The sequence below is a fragment of the Malurus melanocephalus genome, unplaced genomic scaffold (assembly GCF_030028575.1).
Source record: "Malurus melanocephalus ecotype Western Australia unplaced genomic scaffold, MMel_1.1 scaffold_118, whole genome shotgun sequence".
NCBI classification, from domain to species: domain Eukaryota; kingdom Metazoa; phylum Chordata; class Aves; order Passeriformes; family Maluridae; genus Malurus; species Malurus melanocephalus.
In genome coordinates this window covers 575,184-594,435 of record NW_026623350.1, presented here as the reverse complement: position 1 = coordinate 594,435, position 19,252 = coordinate 575,184, and the positions used below count along the sequence as shown (strand labels likewise).

Below are 19,252 nucleotides of genomic sequence, written 5' to 3'. Positions count from 1 at the left end.
TGCAGTATATTCCCAAGTGCGATAGCAAACAAGGTATTCCAAACTCTTAATAGAAAGTAGCCCCTATCTGGCTTGGCAAAAAAATGTTCTGCCTTCCATTATTTGTGTGACATCATGAAGGAAAAGTCAGGATATTAAAGTGGAGAATCAAATCAGTAGCCCTTCCCCCTGCAGCCTGTCTCCAGCAATGGCCCAGGCCAGATATCACAAAGGAAGGCATAAGATGTCACTCAGAGCCAGTCTTGCAATAATCTGCTTATGGAGGAAGTTTCTGGCTGTTTTCATAGAATTAACTGATGTTGTGAACCATGGAGACAAAAGTATTTGGGGGTTTTATTTTCTTACAGATGATTTTTTTATTATGCCTGAATGTGTATCCTGCTAAGCCTCCTGTGCCAGTGCTGCCCTGGGGCAACATGTCCCACAGAGTAATCACACACTGCAAAATGAGCATGTGTTTGTTATTTATCACTGTCTTAAGGCAAACAGTTCCCAGCCTTTTACTCTCTGTTCTTGAGAAAATCTTATGCTTTCTTGGAGCCTTCATGCTCTCAGTTGATACTACCTCCTCCTCCTGTGGTTGCTATTGTTAGTGTGGCAGGAGCAGGAAGGAAGMAAGCATTTAATCTGAGTGTAGGAGCCACAAAACAACTCAGGGGCTGCYTGGCTCCCTCACCTGCCTTATTACACACTATATTTTCTCTCCTGTTTTTACTACTCTAAGGCCAACGATGGGACAGTTTCCCATTAGAGCTGCAAGATCAACCAGGATAACCTGAGCAAGGATTTACTAAACTAAAGCCAACCTCTTCACAAAACGTTTTTCCACTGAACACACCGATTYTGCCAAAACAGTTATTTTCCATGCATGATGGGAGTGGAAAGAGGCTCCCTGCAGCCTCTGCTGCCCAACAAAGAYGATAGTTTGGGAGCTTCAGCTCTGGGGCAGGAGATCCAGACCCCAGTTCCCATCCCTCATGGGTCAGATCTGTGACTTGCAGCCTTAAATCAGATGCAGGTTTCTAGTTTTCTTGTGGAAAACAGAAAACACCTGATATCTGGATGAGAGCAGAAGCTTTGCTGTTTCTCATCTGATCCTGTTGGCACCCGACCAGTGAATGGATGTGGCACCTCTTTATCCCCATGGCTTTGAAGGCTACTGACACAGAAAAGGACCTTCCCTGGCTAGTGGCAGAACAGCAGGAACACTGGAGAGGGTGAAGAAGAGGAGCCRAAGGAGGCAGGATGGGAGGGGACAGAGAACAGGACAGCAGCAGATGAGGAGAAAGGTAAGAGGGAGCAAGCCAAGAGGCATTATTGGGAGGAGAAAGGGAGACAGCCCGAGAGCTCCTGGCCCCAGCAGCCCCCAGCAGTGCCTGGATCATCTCCTTACACGACTCTGTCTAATTTTCACCCCATGCAGGCAAAGCAGCAGCTGTCAACTGATTACCTTGGAGCAAGCTGAAAATGTAGCAGGGCTTGGCCTTTTATTCTTGCTCCTGGCTCTGCATGAGGTTTGCAATCAGCTGTTAATGTCTCTCTGCTCACAGAGTTTATTCCTCTCCCCGGCTACTGTGATTACATGGAGCCCTGAGTTTGTCTGCCCTCCTTAGGTAGCTCAGCTCTGGAAAGCCTCGCTGCACGCAGCAAGTGTGAGGAATGCCCGGAAAGCACACTCAGGAATACCTCAAAGCCTCCTCTGCCCCTCCCCTGCAGCTTTTCCAAGGTGGAATTTTATCATTCCTCACAAGGAGGAGGCATTGCACACACGAGGGGCAGAGCAGGGATGGGGTTTTCTGTAAAGCAGACAGACAAGAGCCTGACACCAGCTGTGCCACTGCTTCACAGCCCACGGCACATGGGCACTGACTTTGAAAGAGAACCCAGACCTACACAGTGTTTCTGYTTGGGACAGGCTGCTCCCTCCCCAGGTGGACTGTCAGCTGTGTCAGAGCATGCTGGGGATCATGAGGGAATTTAGGCTTTTTTTGGAGAGTGGGTCATCCAGAAGCACGTCTCTGCTGGCAAGGGATAAGAAGGATAATGCAAAATTTTTTGGATCTGGGATTGCTTTACAATGGAAAGCTTTCCTCAGAGATATTTCAAAGGTCCAGCAGAGAACCCTGACCTGGTTTGGTGCAGACACTAGTTATTTTCCACCCATACCTGGGGAGTGCAACTGCAGCACCTGTTGAAGAGGCTTTATTTGCCCTCATCAACTGTTCTGAGCAGTGTTTGTGAGCATATGAAAATTAATAATTGATTCAGCTGTTCATTTTGTTCATTGAGACAGCAAGGCCATGGCCACTCACATCTTAAAATAGGAGATGAAGTCCCTCCAGGTGTCAGGCACTTGCCTGTTTCTCAGGGACACTTTCCCACACAGCCTGCCCTAACCTGGCCCAGGCACAGCAGCCACCAGCTGTRCAGATTGGTGCCTGGGTGCCCTGGAGCAGCTGCTGCCACTTCTGGAGGGAGCCCAAAGGAAAAGGTTTGGGTTTTAGCATTCAAACCTGCCTTTGGGCAGGTTGAACTGACATGAAAAACTACTCAGCATGCCAGATGCCAGCAGCACTCCCCTGGACCCAGCTACTGATGAGAATGCTCCTATAATGCAGATTGCTGAGGGTTCATCCTCCCCACTAAAGTAAACGCAGCCACCCATGGCTTTCAGGCCAGGATATATAACCTGCTTTCCTGATTTGAAAGATTCCATCTGCACAGCTCTTTTGGTGGCTAAGGAGATTGCAAATCCCTCTAAGAMAGGCTGTGGAGCTATCCCTGAGCACCTGCATTTCCTCACTCTGACAGGATGGACAGGCAAACAAATGAAGGGGAAGCATTTTTGCTCCCCACACAGGGAATATAACTAAACTAAATATAATTCAGCTGTGAGAGGAATGGCTCCCTGACAGGATCCTTCAGTCAACAGTATTGGCTGTGCCGTTTCACATGAATTCCCAGGAACGTATCATTTCCTTTTCTATAGGCAAAATCCTGTGTCTCTGCTGGTGAGAATATTTTGGGAGCAGCCTTGCCATCGCTTTCAGGATAAAAGTCCATTATGTGTGCATTATATTCACCCACAATTTCCTCTTTTTGAGGCTGGCTGGGTTTCAGGAGCACTCCCTTACCTGTCTGGAGGCAGTATACCCCATTTCCCATGGGGATGCTGGAGAGCAGAGTGTCGCTGCTGATGCTGTGCCAGTGCTGCAAACCAAGGCTGCCCTCTGCCYCCCTGGGCTCTGCAGCACAGCCCCACTGCACCCCACATCTCTGCCACTGCAGGGCACAGGCCTTGGGGCACACAGAGATGGAGAGGAATGCAGGARGCTTCCCCAGGCCCATGGCAGGACAGTGAATGTGCCCTCCTGGAAACCTGCTCTGACTTGTTGTGCTCCTCTGCCTCTCACTGGAGTTGTACCTTTGGCAGCTCAGTAGATCAAACCCTGCAACTGCTCCAGGACAGGGCCCTTTCCTCAGCTGGGATGTCTCAAGTTTGACAGACCCAGGCTAAACCCTTGGGATCTGGGTGACAGTGAGAAGGGCTGAAAGGGAATGGTCCACTTGTTATGAATTCACCCCTTACATCAGCATTCCAATTAATAAGCCTTTACTCTTATTTCAATGAGAAGAAAACTGGGCTTTTAAAGAAATCTGTCTGTCTACACAAAATATTAAATTATTTTTGTTATCAGAGTAATGCATAGTACATTCCTTTACGATGGCATGTATAAAGAAAACTTTACAGAATTGACTGTGACATGTATAAARAGATGCCATGAGACTGTAATTCAAAAGGATGGTCAGCTCATTAAAACCCCAGCATGATRGTTCCACCTGCAGACCATTCTAGAGGCTGTGTTGTCTGATTTGCATCACCCACGTGAAGCCATCCTTACATTRCTCACTGCATTCCCAAAAGCAGCTGGCAGGAATGCACCTTGAGTAGGACTCTGTTCCTAAATAGYATTATGCACCAGAGATGTGTTGATGGAAGCCAAGGACAGGGGAAATTATGGCACCTGGTGACCTTTGTTAGTGAGGGGAGCTTTTGCTGAAGTGAAACTCACAGTACTAGCTTGAACATATTTTTGCAGAGGGACAAWCTAGAGCCAACACCATTCACTGACATCAGTGGAAGTTAGAAGCTTACAGCCTCCATGGCTTTGAGCTTCCTAGATCTGCCTGCTGGAGAGTGTTAGGAGATGTGGTGCTCAATACCTGATACCTCAACTTTCAGAAATCCCAGCTCAGTGCTTTGATAAGTCAAGTCTACCAGCATCCCAAGCCATGAAATTGTAGCCTCAACAGTTATTTGACTTATTGGATAAATTTTTATACATGCAACAGATAATTGTTATACAGGCACATACTCCTATTAATGAACGTCCTTCAGGGACAAGGCATATATCTGCATTTACACCACATCCAGTTTGCTTTTGACCCTTTGTCACATAGACCCAAGCAACAGGGCGTGAGGAAACGGTGCTTGCCCCATCATACCTAATTTCTACAAAAAGCCATGTGAATCGTATGCAGTACTCACAGCACGGTGCCAGTGCTTTTCCTCTTGATGGTGAAGTGTGTGGAATCATCCGAGAACTCAACCTCATAGTTGGCTTCTTCGGCGGTGACTCCAGGGCCATCGATCTTGAGTGGGACTTCAAACCGCTGCTTGTTGGGGTCGTAGAGCTAAAGCAAGGCGAGCAGGGGGAAGGTTAGCTCACTSCTTCACATGTGATACTTTGGTAAATGATTCCAACACCCCAGGTACTCACCCTGAAGCGCAGTCTGTCCTTTGTCTGGAACTCCACTTCCAGGACGACTGGGGAAATGTCATTTCCGAAGAGGGTCAAGGGCTGGCGCTTGTTCAGTGCGACCCTGCAGGGGAAACACAATCCATTACTGGCTGAGACCACCTTGTGGCAGGCTGGGGGAAYCACCCAGCTACTCTGTGTGGCTTTAAATCATTGACTTATTGAGAGAAATAATCCCTGAAGTCAGTTTAGGCCTTCCTTGATGTTAATGGACAAAATGGGGCCACCAAAGCCAGGAGATATCATAGTCTCTTGGGACACAGCTCCCAGGGTGGTAGGCACCACTCTGTGCCTGCAYCTGACATCCTCACCAGCAGTACGGTGAGAACACAAGTCCCAGTTCTATGGTAATACACAGGGGGACATATCCTTCACCCTCCCAGTCACACGCATGGGCACAGGCTGGGGAAGGCCTTCGGCGAGAGGCCCSGGCCTGCAGCGGCGCCCGTGGGGCAGTGCAGCCTGCAGCACCAAGCGGCCACACGCACTCACCTCCAGCCTTTGTCCGTCTTCTCGATGTCCCCGCTCCGGGAGTAGCCATAGGGATTGTCCGCAGGGAAGAAGCACCAGGGAGCGTTGGGCACATCGGTACCGCACCAGATGCAGCCCCGTGCCTCGCAGGCCTCCTSGGAAGCGTCGGGCTGCGGGTGGCAGTCAATGCGCTTCTGCACGGGCACGGCCCCGGGGCACTGCGCGTCCTGCTCCGAGCCCAGGCACCCGCCTAGGGCTGCACAGGGGAACGGCAGTCAGAGCAGCCGAGAACCGCGGTAAAGAAACCTACAGCACTAAAAACTTTCGCTGTTCTTTGTTTTGGGTGTCGTTTTTCCCATCTAAGGGCTAGTACCCTTGATCCCTTTGACTAAGATGACGGCAGAGCAGCTGTCTGCTCGTGACTGAGCAAGAGCAACAACCACTTTCTTTTACAAGCCGAGGCAGTGGGGCTGTATAATTGAGCACTCAGAGCTGCTTGTGCTCAGCTGAAGCACGACTTGCTTGAAATACTCACAGAAAGTTAAATAGCAGGGTAATGAAGCTGCTGGTGAGGCGTGAGAGCAACACTGCAGGCTGGCTGAAGAGGAGGGATGCTTCAATAAGGCTGCTATTGATATTAAACCTTACATTTTCTGCATAGTTATATTATACACAGATGTTATCCATCTATAGAGATAGAAATACGTGATAGCAGCCTGCACTTTTATGATATAAATACGAAAATACCAATTATATGTGTATGTTCATATTAGGTTTCTTTTCTATATCGTATGACTACTATATCTACGTAGTATTAGCAGTTTGTGTTAATATAGGTACAGTTATGAGTAAAGGGAAGATGCCAGCAGTGAAAGAAAAGGCATATATTAGTCATTCAGAGAATCATCATGAAAAACCCAGTTAGTAAGGTGCTAAATTTTCTCTTTTTACACTGCAGGTCAAGCCCTGTGGTTCCCCTACACACTGTGAGCCTCCCAAGAGCAKGGGGACCATGAGACCAGCTCCCTGCCGTGCTGACAAACCGCTGTTAGCAAATATTCTCAGAGAGAGCAGGCWTACCACAGGCAGCATACTTATTTTGAAGTTAATTTATGTCATTTTAGTCATTACAGCAATATTCAAAGATTAAATCTACTTGAACAATAATTGCCCTTTTCTATAAAATGACTAATACCTCTGTTTTTTTGGGTTTTTTTTTTTTTTTCTCTATGTATACTGTTGTGTGCTTGGAAGCCTAAAACATGATTGCTGATGTAGTCTGGGCTTCTCCACAGAAAGATTTTTACAAGCAGATGTGCACAAGCAGTAATATGTATACTGGAAAAATTTATAGAATGAAACAACAGATTCAGTAGAGAATGCCAACATGCTGCAACGCCAGAGTTGATTTCCAAGTGGGGGATAGGAACACAGAAAAGCAGGAGTGCTATCTGTATTTTTCCTTTGAGAAACCTCTCATCCCCCTTTTACACAGGAACATCTGACAGTCAGGTCTGATGCTCCTAGGCTGCTCAGCAGAGCTCACTGCCACAGTGCCTTGTACCGACTTCTAGAGGCTGGAATTAACAGGAATTATCTGGCTGTTAACCTTTGCCAGCTGCTGGGCAGGCAGGATTCGCTTCCACCTGTTTTCTGGGGCAGAGAGTCATGTCCCACAGGCTGACTGCTCTCTGTCCAGCATGTACCCCCCATGATCTTTCACACAGAAAAGCTCTAAATTCTTATTCTCTTTTTCATCTAAAGCATAATAAGAATATGAGCATCCTTGTGCAGCCCCTTAATTTTTTCTTCTTGGAGCACAAAATAAACTAAACCCATCACATTTTATTTTGGTTTGGGGTGTGCTTCCTAATGGGAGTCAAATGCAGCATCAGCATTTTTGTTGCTGAAATCAAAGAGTATGACTGGATATACTACAGCAGATTATTAATTAATACTACAACATCAGTTTATATAGTATAGCTTTGTGGGAGACTTTGATGAACTAATTTGTATTGTAAATACATTCAAAATACTTGTTATAAAGGATATTGTGAATGAAAAAGCTAGTTCAAAAGTAAAAACATTGCCCCAGAAGGAGCCAAGGAATTTCTTTAATTTTTTTTCTCCCATTAATTTTTTTTCTCCCATTAAAAGCTTACATTTTCCAGCAAATTTTAAAAACAAAGACTTGCAGGTGTAAGCAGCTGAATAAGGCTGCAATCTTGTTCATCCCTTTTTCCTGGATTTACTTCTATTGTTGTACAAACATGATAGCAATAAGTGGGAAGATRTAATTTTCCTTCTCTACTTCTAAAAATAATTTAAAAATTRTTATTTTCACTGTATTTATGGCCCATGTCTGCAAACGTACATAGAAGATAAAATCCAAACAAGCAGTTGAATATATAGCAACAGCTATGGCTACTTGCTGCTTTTCCATGATAATTTCCATGGGAACAGAAGCTAAAGCAAGGCAGTTGGAAAGATATACRTGAAAAATAATCCTCACTGATTTTTAAAAACCTTGACTTCAGTTTTGAAAAAATAGATTAAAATTAAGGCATAATGAAGGAATTAAAGTATTACTACATACTTTTTAATTGAATAGTATTAGTCTTTACATTTTGGGTTCATCYATATATTTCAAAGGCATTTCCAGCAGAGATTGCCTCCTCCAGCAATATAATAGCATGTATTCTCCCTTTATTGTGCTCTGGGCCAAATTAACCTCTGGCATGCTGAGGTAAAAAACACAGGAAAAAAAAAAACAACAAAGCAATAGGCAACTTCAGGAGTTGAATGATCCCGTTGATTCCCTTTTTCCTGTGCTGGTCCCCAAGAGCTGAACACACTGTAGGACTTTCTACACAAGCCAGTTCTATTGTCCTCTCACAGTCATCTCAGGTGGAGTCAGTRCCATGCTCCTTCTCTCCTTTTACCTGGAAAACTATCACCTCTTCTAACAGCTCTTCTATACAACAAAATACAMGGGTGGTATGCTCACCTGCGAGCACAACAGCCAAGAAACAAAGGCTCCTCATCCTTGCCGTCACTGAAGGAGGACGTCTGCAGGCAGCCTGAAACCTTTTATACAGAACAGGGGCATGATAAGCACTTGCTCCRATACACAATCAGAACCATTGCAAATATTTTCTCAGCATTCATATCTTTAATGAGATTAATTGTACATGACCTTGGCCTGTATTTAAGAATGTATCTAAGCAGATGAGATACAGTCAGTAATTTTTCCACACGCTTTACTTCTTAATTCCAAATTTGAGAGGAAAACAAGATTTTCCCATTTTTCTTAGAAAACTGATTTTCAGAGACCACCTCTTTTATTTTGAAACAAACATGTTCAGACGATGGGAGTCCAGTGCTTACCTTTTCTGATTTCATATTCTCTTTTGTCACATATATGAGTTTACAGCACAGATGAAGTTTGGAGAAAAACAAACAGTCAAAGAATTCTCCATTAAAATGACACTGATATTGTGAYCTTTATGAAATGACATTTTTCTTCCAATTACTTGATGGCAAGAACTTTCAGAGCAAAGCTGTAAAAGTTGTATTCTATGGCATTTTTTTCTGGGAAGAAAAAAAAAATCTTTTAATAAATACATTAAGTTCTATTGGTGYCTATCAGGAGATAATTATGGCAAACAAAATATCTGCACTGGCAAGCATCACTGGAGAGGAACATCTGCAGCTCAGACCGCAGCCACACAGCCCCCACCATATGGTCCATCAGAGCTGAGCAGCSGGACAGCAGGGAGGCTTTTCCCAGGCCTGCAAGGACTTTTGTCCATATGAACACAATGTTCMTATGAATCTTACACACACAGCCATGAATGCTCAGCCCCAAAACCAGGGGTCACCAAGCTGTTGGTATCATTTGTGTAGCTGGGCACGAGTGCCAAGGGGAACAGGGACCCTCAATCAGGCACAAAAAGCCTCTCATGTGAGTGTAAATGTAAATCCAGTCTCCACTGGGACTTTCACTCAAAGCTGTGATMTAGTCCCAAATCATTTGTGTGTACACCCTTTGAGCAGCCAAAAAGCGTGATAGACAAACACTAAATGGTAGTGCTGCTGCTTATTTTAATTAATTTATACATTGTTTCTTGACAATATGTATAATTCATCACCCATTTCTATCAAAACCTGGAATACACTGGTAACCTCAAATTGCAAGCAGTATGTTCATCTCCTTTCAAACTGAGCAGAGATGGAAATAATTCCTCCAAGATCAGTAAGAGGCATCAGAACTTCTCCTCATTTGACAGCCCACATGTAATAAGGTAAGAAGTGTCATCGAACAGGAACAGGACCACCTGCTTCATTTTATGTCTGTACTGTACTTAGTGTGAGGGGATCTCCCTGGGGATCCTAAGTACTACAAAAACATAAATAATGGTCAAGGAGAACACAGACATGGGATACCAGAACAACAAATGGGCTATAGTACTCAGCAAGCTACTCTACTGCACTGTGTAAAATTGTGGTTTTTATATTCAAGACCTTTGTAAGGGACGTGAATTTTTTATTAGGAAATACAATGAAAAAGGCAAAAAAGTAGTTCACATTCACATCTTTATTTGTTACCTACACAAGCTATAATTTACAGACTGATATTTTCTGAAAAATAAAAACAAAACAACCAAAAAACCTCAATATCCAAACACTGTATCTGAATCTACATAAAATTTTAAAATCTGCAGAATTTACAAATTAATATTCAGAGCAGTTGGGTAAATTATACATCCTCCCTCGATTTCCAGGTTCCAAGAGTCCTACAGGCACAAGAAAAGGTATTTTCTTTATACAACCATCTATTTACATAGCTTTTTCCAATATACGTGGTTCAGTTCTCAAAGTAACTGCCAAGGTTTGCAAAACAGTGTATTTAAAATACATTTAGCAGCATATAAAATTAGATAAAAACAAAAGACAATTTGCTTTAAAAAAAAGAAAATGTGAGATGATAGAAACAAATCCATAAGAAAAATAGATTAAGATATATTTGTCATGACATTAAGAACACCTAGTCATTGCAGAACATAGGCAAAACACAAATAAAACATAGCAATTTGTGGGCATTTGAGTTCTAGTCCTGAGCACAGAGTATACACAGCTGCACAACTTTGGTCAACACAGATTATATGCTAACATCACACAAATCATAGGCATTTGCTGTTAGCAGGATACAGCCATGTCAGGTAGATGTATCATTAACAGCTTCTTCCCATCTATTATTCACTGCACTTTCCTAACAACGGTGTAAGTGACCTTTAAAATCTTCAAACTGCCTCTCATAATCACGGCTTATTCGTGGGACACGTTCCTTCCCCTGCTACCCTAAAATGCAAAACAGCTGATCATACCTGTGAGTGAAATACAGCAGAGCACTTTTGTTATATATTTCAGGTTATAATTTTGAGGTGGTCATTAGAGAAGACTGAATTCCAGTTAATTTAAACTGCAAGTATCACCATATGCRCACAAATTCAGCCATAATATATAGAGATACACATGTGGCTGTGGAGACACAAGCATGTTACCAAGAGGTTATTAAATACAGTACATATTTTAAGGACAGCAGGTCTAGTGGAAGAGTTCACGCATTTCCAGTCCATTCCAGTCATCAGTGTTTACCTAATAAACATGCAGCAAACTGCATAGAGTGCACCTCAAATTAATCAATGTATGCCTTTATCACCATGATCTCAATTACTGGCAAGATCTTCACTTGCATCTCCTGTATCTGAGATCTGTCCATCCATTACATTTCGAGCTTTCCAGATCCTCACAGTGCGATCACTGGAAACCAAAACAAAGCAGCATTAGAGAGGCATATTTACACTGGGGAAGGAGAGAGGGCCAAGTGGGGGCCCAGGAAGCTTCCTTAAAAGCTTGAGTATTGGCAAAATAACAGTTCTTTAATGGACATGCAAGGGTTATTCCACCTCCAGGAGACTTKGTATTCTAAGATGTGCAACAGTGAAGATTCTCTAATCTTATCACAGCATTGGCTATAAYCTTTAACCATCTAAGAAAGTATAAAGATTTTATGCCTAAGAAAAGTGAAATCATCTTCTATTACCTAATTTTCTAAAATGGTTATAGGTTTGAGTAGATTGACATCAGAGGAGAGCTTCCATCGTGGAGCTATTTGCAACTTGGCAGACCACAGGCAGAATCAGGGGGACAGACTCACTAGRACAGGATTATTCCTGTCATTAGAAAAGTGTGAACTGTTGTACCAGGTTAAATCAAACCTAAACCACACTCCATTTGCACAAGAGGTGTCAGTCTATTATAGGGAAAAGTAAAAAAACACAGAACCACAAGACAATACAAGTCTTAACTCTCCAACAAMACATACCCAACAAATCCAAACTCCTTTGCAAAGTGCTAGAAAGTATATACCAGTGAGGTGGTGCTTAGAAGCCCAGGAGAGGCAAACTGTAATTCTGTGCTTTTGGACAAAATCACTATTTACACAATTTTAAAGTACGTGTAAGTACAACATCACATAGAATGTGTTACAAAACTCTATTATAATTTAAAAGTAAAATAAAGAGTTAGTCTTGTTAAACAGCAATTTATTCCATGAAAGGGAAGTTAYGAATTTCTCATAAATATTAACTTGAGTGACTAGCCAACATTGACTCATATATTCCTCACAACCCCCTCAAAGGAAAGCAGCAGGCAGAGCAGACTTTGTGACAGTTAAAAGTATTTTTTGACTTGGGCCTTCATTTCACTGTAAATTGTTATGAACACTCTAAATTTTTTAGACCTTAAGCCCATTGCTAGAAATGCCAAAAGGCTGTAATTTTTTTTTTAATGATTAAAAGGGAATCAATTTCAGATGCATGTATGTTCTACACCAAGAATAATATTTAGGCAAAGAGAGACATAAGCTTTGACATCTCTATCCCTATCTATTAGTGCTTAAACATTTAAAATATAAAACATAAAATATAAAATGTATTTGTTTGGCATAACTATCTCCTGATAGACAACAATGTAACAATGTATTTATTAAAAGACCTTTTCTTCTTCCAGAAAAAATACCATAGAATAAACATATTTTATATTTTATATTTTTATATGTTTAAGCACTAATAGGTGGGGGTAGAGATGCCAAATATAAAAACTTGGCAACTTTGAAATGCTGCTATGATTCAGAAAGACCTGCTTTAAATTCAGAAGGCCAGAAACTCCCGCAATTGACACTAGAATGTAACACATCAGCCTTCACAGCTTCTGTGCTCAGACTACACAAAGAGGTGGTGCCATCTCCTGCATGTTCTCCATAACAAGGTCAAGTCCCTTGACTTTTCAGGTCCTCAATTTGCTCACTTTTACTGAAGAAACAAGTATTCAAATCAAGATGTTTAAAGGACAGTAGGATGGATGCAAAGATTTTTCTGTATGCCAGCACTTAAAAACAAAAAACCAACCAGCCAACCAACAGCCATGTGCCATGGCTCGTAGAAGAATTTGCACAGGTCAGGAATTTTCTACCAGGAAAATTTCTACCAACTGCAGAGACAAACTCATAAAGTTGTCAAGTAATGCCAAATTCTCCCTCCCATCCTGTAGATCAGTGGTCTCCAAACTTTTTTTGATTGGCCACCCCTACCACTAAAAATTTTTTAAGCCCACACTGCCATGTGTATTTAGTAATTTATATACACTTACCACTGAATTCCAGCACCCAATGGGTCATGCTGTGCATCCCCTGGGGTGCAGGCACCCTATTTTGGAGATGGCTGTGATGGACTATTAGCACTGACAAGATGGACTGGACGAAGTCTCCCTATGAAGTGACTTACACACGTCCTAAACATGGGCAGAATTCTAGCAGGGGACACAGAAAAGGAAGATCTATGGAAAAGAACTCACTCTGCTGCTGTGAAAATCTGGCTGGAGTTGGTGCAGATGGCATTTATGGGGCTGTCGTGTCCCTTCATCTCCCCAATGGGTGCGAAGGTATCCACATTCCAGAGCTTGAGGGTGCCTCCCCTGCAGCCACTGAGCAGAACTGGTGTGCCGGGTACCAGGCCAAGAGCACACACCCAGTCCTTGTGAGCATTAGGAACTTGCTGAAAGAGAGAAGGCAGGCAAGTCTCACAGGGCTGCTAAAACTTCCGGAGGAACAAACACAGAGGTGGAAAAATCCCAAGTTGTAAGCTGGAATCCTGTCCTGCAGTGGTTTTGTTACATGGCTCTGGCTGTATCCCAGCCCTGGGGCTTTTCCACCTTTAGAGCAGGGAGGGTGCTAACTTCCATGAGGCTTTTMCTACGCCATGAGTTTGTTTCTTTTTGTAAAATAGTACTGCAAAACAATAAGAGCATCCAATATACGCAACTGATCTATAATGTGGAACAGAAATCAGTTTAGGGTAATTCTAAGCCTGCATGTTTTCAAATGTGTATTTGAATGCATTTTTGAACATATGGTCTCTGTATATGTTTCAGGTCTGTTTGTAAAGCTGCTATAAAACACATAAAAAGAAAATCCAAAATACTGCTCAAAAATAYACCAGTAAGACAGAAACTGTTTCTATATTTGCCTTCTTCTTTTCCCACTACACATTATAAATTGATTTTGTGATACTGCACTTAACAAAAACACATTAATTCTTTATTAAGGAAGGCCACTAACATTTTACTTCTMATTTAGAAAGCAAAATGCTGCACAGACCAGCTGAGAACAACATCCTTTTGGTACCAACAAATAAATATATGGTGAAAATAAAAATATGGGAAAATAATAACTCAAGTCTGCTGTCTTTTGGGGGGACCAAAAGTGGCTTTTCTCCAGTTCAATATGGTAGGAACTGCTTTGCTTTGCTGAATTGCTGATAAYGTAGTACATTCAGCTTTCCAAGATCATCTTGGTGTTTCAGCTGTAATACACACTCCTACCACAGCACTGGTAGTCTGGTTCTGCAGCATTTCATGAAACTGGGAGGGGGAGCAGCTTTTATAAATCCTAGTTTTGTCACTGCAGGAGGTTGTGATTTGGGATGTATAACATCAGGTGATCAGGTGAGGTAGATGATCTTGACATTCTTTTGAATAGCATGCTTGTTAAGTGATTTTCATCAATTATAAAGGATCAGACCTGACCAATACATGTAGACCAAACCAGGACCTCTGATGCAACATCGGCATTTATTCCGTAAAGCAACTCAGCTCTGTTTCGGGTTTTGGTTGCATGGTAGATTAAGGAGAGCAGCTGTACAATCTGTGACCTTGGAGGTTTTGAAATCTCAGCTGGGCAGGGCCTTGAGAAACCAGATCTAACTACARAGTTGGCCATGCTTCAACCAGCAGGACAACTTCACATTGTGTGWCCTCCAGTGGGCCCTTCCACTCTTAATTACCACATGATTAGCAAAGTACCAGAACTAATCACTCCCTAAAAAAGACAGCGAATAATAATTATTTATATTCTGTCAAATGCTTTATTCTCACCTCCTTTGAAAACATACAGCATTTTATAGAAATAGAAATAAAAAGAAAGAAGAAAGTGTGAGATTGTTTTCATCAAGTTCTACTTTTAAAACCAACAAACACACAGGGGAACGCCAAGTGTAGAAATTATGAAATGCATMTATACCAAATGGAAAACAAGAAAAGTGATATAACTAGTCCAATTTACACCCTTCTTTACCCCTGGTCCTATATTCTTTCTGATGTTACATTAATTGCAATAACAAAAATGCATATTGCATAATATTTTAATGAGCCTACAATGCAAGAGYGCAGACACTTCTTACAAATTTAATGAAGTCATTCTGAGAATCCAAAACCTTTCCTGTTCCTGTGGTTTTGGTACAACCTGCTTAGAACCTTTCTCTGAACAGACAGATGTGAGGGCACATATCCCAATATGGCCAAGTGAAGATTTTCTGTAAGAAGCTAAATTTATGAATCCTTATTTTAACTGTGAAGTCTTCATAGTATTCTGAAAAGGAATGGCACCCAACTGGATGATTACAAAAGAAGGTCAAGAAAGTTTATATATTTATCAAATACTTAATATGCCCATTTCAAAAATTTCTTCTTAGAGTAGCGAGTCTACTACTTCCTCATGTCCTGATATTTTAAAATTCTATTTGTTTCCTTGTTATCAGTCTGCATATTAAATGCATGCTCCTCCTTCCCCCAAAAATTATTGCAAAAGCAGCACTCTATTCTGGTGTTTGTTTTACTGTCTTCCAGTTTTCACCCAGTCTCAAGTTAAATAATCCTAACTACACTTCAACAACCCCTCMTAAGACCTAAAAGATCAGCTTATAGCCACTAGCCAAAAATCAAGCCAAATCTTCATGCCAAACAAATGAAAAATTCCCTGGATTTGAGGTCCTTTTACACCTGCTCCCTTTTTTTTTCTGTTTACATAAGGAAAGCACACAGCAAATGTGTTCTGACAGCAAACATTATTATCAGTGTGTTGTATACATTACATAACACATGCATTGTATAAGGAGATGAATCTAAGGAGTAAGACTGGGTGTACTGAGGTGGCTGTAAAGCCTCTTCACAAGAAAATATTCTACAGCCTGATTTAAAGTATTGTTTCTCGTTAATGAGTTCCCAATCCAAAATTTACTAATTTGTCAAAGACAAGCATCCAATGGTTCCAGCTGCAGATGAAGCAAGTGCTGCCTGCATTCTTAAGCATAAAAACAAAACCCATGTACTCAGAACAAAAATAGGATAACCACTTCATTAGAATTTCCTGATGCTACATGCACAGAAGAGAAAAGCAACTGCATATAAAGATTAACTATATTATTGATTTCTTTCTTAGTCAGTGCTCTATGCCTTCCCTATTAAAAGCACCAGCGTCTATGTGAATAGTCATTGTATGAGCCTGAGCATTTACACAGCTRGAGAACATTTCTACAGCGTGACTGTCATAGTAGCTGCATGATTTTTTCCATTACCTGAAGAAGGTCTTTTTGAGACAAATCCCATTTCTTAATTCCATTATCTCTGGATCCACTAAAAAGGTTGTCTCCCATAATAGCAAGTGCTTCAATGCCATCGTAATGAGGAGGTTCAAAATTGTGTGTAGGACTTACACTTCCAAGAGCCCCTTCAGTCACATCAAACATCTAAAATAAATAAAAAAATACGTTACATGAAATTTTCTGCCATCTAATCTGCTTGAAAGTCATGCAGTAAATAACTTCAGGGAAAAAAACTTGAAAAGTCTTATTACAGGCCACCCTATCATGATGTATATTTGACAGAATTTATCTACCAGAATCACTTCTTTCTCCTCTTTCACCTCTTGCCTGAAGTAGGAATACTCCACTGATTTCAGAGAGACTGCTCTGGGAAGAAGTTCTACTACTTGAATACCATACATGCAGYAGCTTCACAGGAAGGGCCCATATGTACCTTGTGTGGTGGGCTAGAGAAACAAAGCTCATGAGTGAGTTTGGGAAACAAATAACACTGGGAAAACTGCACAGGTAAGTAGCTTCAGAAGGAGGCATTAACACATTTTTCTGGACAAGTTGTTTTGGTAAGGGTTACATACTATTACTCACTGATGCATTTAATTTTCCCCCTCCTTGCCCGTGCTCCAAGAATAGGGTCTTAAAACAGACTCWAAGTAAGGTTGTTTTAGCAATTCAAGCCATAATCAATCACATCAGGTCTTTGTTCCCAGAGCTGCAGTGTAAGCAATCCTGTTTCATTTTGCATTGTAGGGAGTCAGAACTCACCCAGTGAGACTGAGCTGAAAMGGAACAGATGAGCCGTAACTTTTTAAACCACCAGCTCTGTTTCACAAGCAAATGTCAGACTTCATCCCCTATTATTTGTTCTTTATTGGCCTTTTAGAATAAATAAGCTTGACAGTAAAAAAGGGAGAGCTTAGTAGTACAAAATAATACCTTGTAAGCTAAAGGTATTTTAAAATAAGTTACTGCATTCAATTAACATGCATCAGTTCCAATTGCAACAAAAAAATTCAATGATAAACCAGAAAAACCAGGCAGAGGTGACTATTTTTGCTGACTCAGTAGACAAGACAGCAGTTTCCTATGGCAGGGGATGGCAGTATCTGTCACCAGACCTACACAGGCAGAGAATCACAAAACATTAAGGGGGTGAMATGGACCTTAAARATCRCCTAGTCCCAACCCCTCTCCCACAGTGGGGACACCTCCCACTATACCAGGCTGCTCAAGGCCTTATCCAAACTGGCTTTGAACACTGCCAAGTGTTGGGGCATCCACAACYTCCCTGGGCAACCTGCCTCAGTGTCTCACCAGCCTCACAGTGAAAAATTTCATCCTAATAGAACCTAAAGTTCCCCTCTTTCAATCTGTAGCCATTACTCCTTGTCCATCACTACAAGCCTCTCTGGCTTCCCTGTAGGGCCCCTTCTGATACTGGAATCTCACGAGGTTTCCACAAAACCTTCTCTAGCCAGGCTGAATAGAAGCATTGAGAATTCACAGACTGCTGCACTGACCATGGAAATACAGATCATTTACACTATCTATCAGATATCTGATTACACTATCAGAACACACACTACTCTGCAGTACACAGACATGGCTGAAATAGCCCTGGACATTCTAGTGGGGTAAGACAAGAGGCAGGCAGACCTAGGAAGATTTATGTAGCCTGGCCATGGAAAAGGAACACACAAGAAACTTCTCTGACTGGTGACAGCGTTGTTTTCTGAAAGCCTTCCCACCTCCTTGCTTGTCACATGATTTTATAGCATGACAAACTCACACTGCATTACATGAAGACACCTTGTTGTTCCCACTGAGATCCTTCACTCATTACTGTGACAGGATGGCAGCTCATAACTAACCCAATATTCTGAACTGTGCAGACAAGTACTTCTCAGAGTGTCTGCCTCAATGCCTAAGAATCCCCTGGCCTCCAGCCACAGGGACACTGCTGATAGGATTCAAATCCACAGCCCAAATTGTCAAACTATGCACCCACCTCTCAGGCAGTTTTGTGCACGAGGCAAAGTGCACAGCCAAGCATCCAAGAATTAGAGAATAATACAAAAAAAAAGAAGCTCTGCTTCCAGAAAGTTCACACGGGTTCTGGCTCCTGCTCTACCCCCAGCTGTGTTCATGCACTTTTTCCAGTGTGTGAGAAATATAAGAACAGAATGAAGGGTACTCCCTCATAACAAGTTAGGGTTTCTTGCTCATTCTCTCTTTGGCCCCAAGCATCACACATTCTTTGCAGTGTGAGGGCCACCTTTATGGATAATCCACAAGTCTGGTAATTTTGGTGTAGCCCTGAGAAACAAGAGATTGTGGGTTCAAATAGCTGGGCTCACCTGGCTGAGGTGGGCCAGAAAGACAAAATACAAAAATACAAAAAACCAAAAAAAAATAAAGAAAATAACCTCCTCCTCCCCAAAAACAGATTCCATATCCTTGAGTGTAYTAATCACAATGCCAAGAAGCAGAAAAGTATACTGGCCACCTTGACTGAGATGTGCTAACCTCTCTCTCCCCTTCCCCACTTCAGAACTCGGGTAACGCTTCAGAAAGGGCCTGGGCTAGACCCCACTCTCTTATGCRAGGAACACATAGAATGTCTCTGCTGAAACAATTAGGTCTGTACTCAAAAACAGGGCCACAGACTTAGGATACTTTCAAAGGCTGTCACTTAAAAGTAGGTGTTATGAATATTCCTTCAAGACTTTGTACATGTGACATCCAATTTAATGGGGATTAAGAAAAAGCTTAATTAGAGAGAACCATCTATCCATCTTCCTTCATGAAACAAAAAAAACACTGAAGTGATAAGTGTTTATTAAGACTGAACATTATCCAYGATCCATGACTGGTGAAGTAACTTCCAATTTAGCTATCACATTTCAAATGTGGATATGGCAGCCACTTCTGCTGAAACCTGCGTTCCATGCTGATGTGCAAGTT

General features: G+C 42.0%; 2 protein-coding genes across 8 annotated transcripts in view; both read right to left on the bottom strand.

Annotated features, from left to right (window-relative positions):
* The window catches only part of LOC130575867 (sucrase-isomaltase, intestinal-like), a 39,847-nt gene extending 31,512 nt beyond the window's left edge, over window positions 1-8,335 (bottom strand). The window contains exons 1-4 of the mRNA XM_057370084.1: window positions 8,299-8,335; window positions 5,313-5,547; window positions 4,782-4,884; window positions 4,550-4,695 (exon numbers count right to left, since the gene is read on the bottom strand). Of these exons, the coding sequence (XP_057226067.1) occupies window positions 4,550-4,695; window positions 4,782-4,884; window positions 5,313-5,547; window positions 8,299-8,335 (521 nt within the window). The remainder of the gene's footprint in view (window positions 1-4,549; window positions 4,696-4,781; window positions 4,885-5,312; window positions 5,548-8,298) is intronic.
* A 1,507-nt stretch (window positions 8,336-9,842) lies between these two features.
* KIF21A (kinesin family member 21A) overlaps window positions 9,843-19,252 on the bottom strand; it is an 86,126-nt gene continuing 76,716 nt past the window's right edge. For 3 of the 7 annotated variants that reach the window (XM_057370049.1, XM_057370053.1, XM_057370050.1), the window contains 3 exons: window positions 16,265-16,435; window positions 13,209-13,408; window positions 9,844-11,114 (listed from right to left, as the gene is read on the bottom strand). In XM_057370049.1, coding sequence (XP_057226032.1) covers window positions 11,021-11,114; window positions 13,209-13,408; window positions 16,265-16,435 — 465 coding nt within the window. In that variant the 3' untranslated portion in view covers window positions 9,844-11,020. Of the gene's footprint in view, window positions 11,115-13,208; window positions 13,409-16,264; window positions 16,436-19,252 lie in introns of all 7 variants that reach the window. The other 4 variants (XM_057370054.1, XM_057370051.1, XM_057370056.1 and 1 more) reach the window with 3 other exon arrangements.